The sequence below is a fragment of the Phytophthora parasitica genome (genome assembly GCF_000247585.1).
Source record: "Phytophthora parasitica INRA-310 unplaced genomic scaffold supercont2.102, whole genome shotgun sequence".
NCBI classification, from domain to species: Eukaryota; Oomycota; class Peronosporomycetes; order Peronosporales; family Peronosporaceae; genus Phytophthora; species Phytophthora nicotianae.
In genome coordinates this window covers 80,839-83,564 of record NW_008649088.1, presented here as the reverse complement: position 1 = coordinate 83,564, position 2,726 = coordinate 80,839, and the positions used below count along the sequence as shown (strand labels likewise).

The 2,726-nt window shown below is 48.9% G+C and overlaps 2 protein-coding genes across 2 annotated transcripts; one reads left to right on the top strand and one right to left on the bottom strand.

The window, feature by feature from the left end:
* Positions 1 to 94: 94 nt before the first annotated feature.
* Positions 95 to 1,534, top strand: PPTG_19030 (hypothetical protein; the record flags this gene model as incomplete). Its single annotated transcript, XM_008917438.1, has 1 exon — positions 95 to 1,534. The coding sequence occupies one exon, from the start codon at positions 95 to 97 to the stop codon at positions 1,532 to 1,534; it is 1,440 nt and encodes a 479-aa protein (XP_008915686.1).
* A 46-nt stretch (positions 1,535 to 1,580) lies between these two features.
* PPTG_19029 (hypothetical protein) lies at positions 1,581 to 2,651 on the bottom strand (the record flags this gene model as incomplete). Its single annotated transcript, XM_008917437.1, has 1 exon — positions 1,581 to 2,651. The coding sequence occupies one exon, from the start codon at positions 2,649 to 2,651 to the stop codon at positions 1,581 to 1,583; it is 1,071 nt and encodes a 356-aa protein (XP_008915685.1).
* Positions 2,652 to 2,726: the final 75 nt, after the last annotated feature.

The window sequence follows — 2,726 nt, the reverse complement described above, 5'->3', positions numbered from 1 at the left end:
AAAACAAAGTTGCGGACCATGATAATTCCGTTACCGTCAAAGGTTGCGATCCGTTTTCGTGCACTGCCCATTAGAGCCCACTTGAAGATCCACAATGGAGCAGCCTGTCCGTCGTCATCCGCGCTTGCCTGTGTCGCTGCTGTTGCTCGCAAGCATGGCGAGCATCTTGCTGATCACTGTCTATATCAACAGTAGACTCATCGGGAACTCCTCCATCGGTCTCAGCGACAGTTTCGATGCCTTTCGGTCCAGGACGAACAATCTACGGCTTCAAACCGGAGCTAATGTCGACGACTCAGCATTCAAGAGTACACCCGTGCATCCAGAGTCTCAATTCTACAAGCGCGGACAGAACTTCGACGCAAGCGTGAGTCGCGACCGCGGTATCATGATCTGTATGCACGACGGGGTACTGGACATGGGATTGTCACTTATTCGGGAGCTGCGCTGCCTTGGCAACCAAGAGCTCATTCAGATTTATCACTGCGGAGAAGATGAATTGTCAAAGAGATCTGTCAGCCTACTGTTCAGTCTTGACGACCGCGTTGAACTTGTGGACGTGTGCTCCGATCTTTCATCGCGAAACGTGATCTCCAGTAACTTGACCGCTCAATTCCAGAGTTGGTGGATCAAACCACTTGCTATGTATCACACAGATATTCGACACGTGATGTTACTAGACGTAGACGACGTCATCATGAAAGACCCTGCTGTTCTTCGCCATCTTGACGGATACGTGGAAACGGGAACTACTTTTTTCTATGATCGCGTTGTTCAGAAGAAGAAATTCCTCAATGGAAACGACCATGGGAGGTATTATCTACGGAGATTACTTCGGGAGTTTGACTATGCGAGGTTCACTGTGTCTAGGGGCTTTGCTCCATCGAAGCATTTACTCAGCACGTTCGCGTACAAGGGTAAATCCTGCCACGAAATGGACTCCTCAATGGTGTTGATTGACAAGGAGCGTGCAGGAAAGACCGTCATGAACATTATACTCTGGCTTGTTACGGAAGAACGTTTCCGCTTCAAGTATTCGTGGGGTGATAAGGAGACGTTCTGGTTGGCATTCGAGCTGGCTCATGTGCCGTATACTTTCTCGCCCTGGGGCGTTAGTGTGGTCGATTCAATGCCGAATGAGGACATGAAGAGACATCCCGACGCACTTTGTGGGAGTATTTTACAGTTCTTGCCTGTTGAGAACAACGAGACAGAGATACTGTACGTCAACGGCAAGGCGCTGATCGACCCATACCCGCAGGGTGTTGCCTACATCCGCAAGGCAAAGCAAAACAACTTGTTCAATATGCTGCCGACGCACATGACGCCTCGACAGCGCCGCAGAGAAGTGAACACTACGACGGAGAAATTCAATATTGAGTGTCTTGTTGGAATGGGTTCGACTCCATTACCCACTACTTTCTCCCACAATCTATTGCGTCGCCGCCTGCATTTTCTCGGAGTTGCCATGGACGTTATTGGCTCTCTGCAGCATTGCGAAACGTATAATCAAGAAGGAGCCCACCAATACTAGCAAAGCGAGTGAAGACAACAAACGTTTTTTTTTCTATCATTCAATATCATTTGTGCTGCTGAAGTTTGACGGCCTCGAGTGCATATCTACGTAAATGCTTTTCTATTTCTCCAAAGCTCAGATCCGAGATCTTCTTAGCGTAAAAGTGTGGGTTCCGATCCAGATCACCGCGACCATAGCAACGCTGCCATTTTGGAAACCCCGGTAGGTTCTCACCCTTTACAATATACTCTGAACGGGCCGACGTGTTCCGGAAGGACAGCAAGTGCGTCCAGATTTCAGGATCCGGGTAGCCATCGTCCAGCAAAGCTTCGATACCAACCAGAGATAACTTTTTGTCTAGCGCTTCACTCAGTTTAGGGTGAAGTTTCCCCATCAACTTGCGTTGGTTTCTATGCAGGAAGAGCACCTCGCCCTTGGTGTCATGCTGCACCATTGTCATTCCGCAAAAGGACCTACCGATCACTGTACCGGCAATAGAAGGCGGAGTTTGGATCATGAAGAATGGAACCTCGAGCTTCAACCACGCGAAGCGAAATAGATCCTTGTCACCCCACGCAAGTCGCTGAAGCTGAAAGTAATTGGGTCGATGGAATGCATAGAATGATACGAGGTGGAGTGGTGCTGCGTGTCGACGACGATCGATGAGAATCTGACCGCTTTCTTGTTCGAACATATCGACAAAAGGCATGTCCAATAATTGCCAGACGAGGGATTCCGAGTTGATATAGAACATCGTGTTCTGTGGATGCCAATAATCGGGCCAAAAGATGGCGCCCATTTTCACAAACTCGGGTGTTTCGAATAGAGAAGTTGGATCTCTCACTGGGGCGTTGTCGGCGTCCAGAAACAGCACTTGTTCGAAATTGCTGTGATAAATCGCGTATATCTTTGCCTCAAACCGAATGGGTCTGCCGTTCGTATTGATCTCACGAAGTGTCAAGTTGCCAGTAGTTGTGTTTTCATTTAGTGTCTGCAGCGGTTTAAGTGACCCCGGGGTTTTCCGCATTTCGTCGGGAGAAAACCAGATCTCGATTGGTAGTTCACAACCCAACACGTCGCGAAGCAGTCGGATTGTGGAATAAGCGCTAGCTACCAACGCAGGATACACTACCATAACAATGCCTCGACTGGGAGTTTGCAAGTCTGCTCTCAGATTGGGTAAAGCGAAACGAGGCTTTTTAGTCTGAGC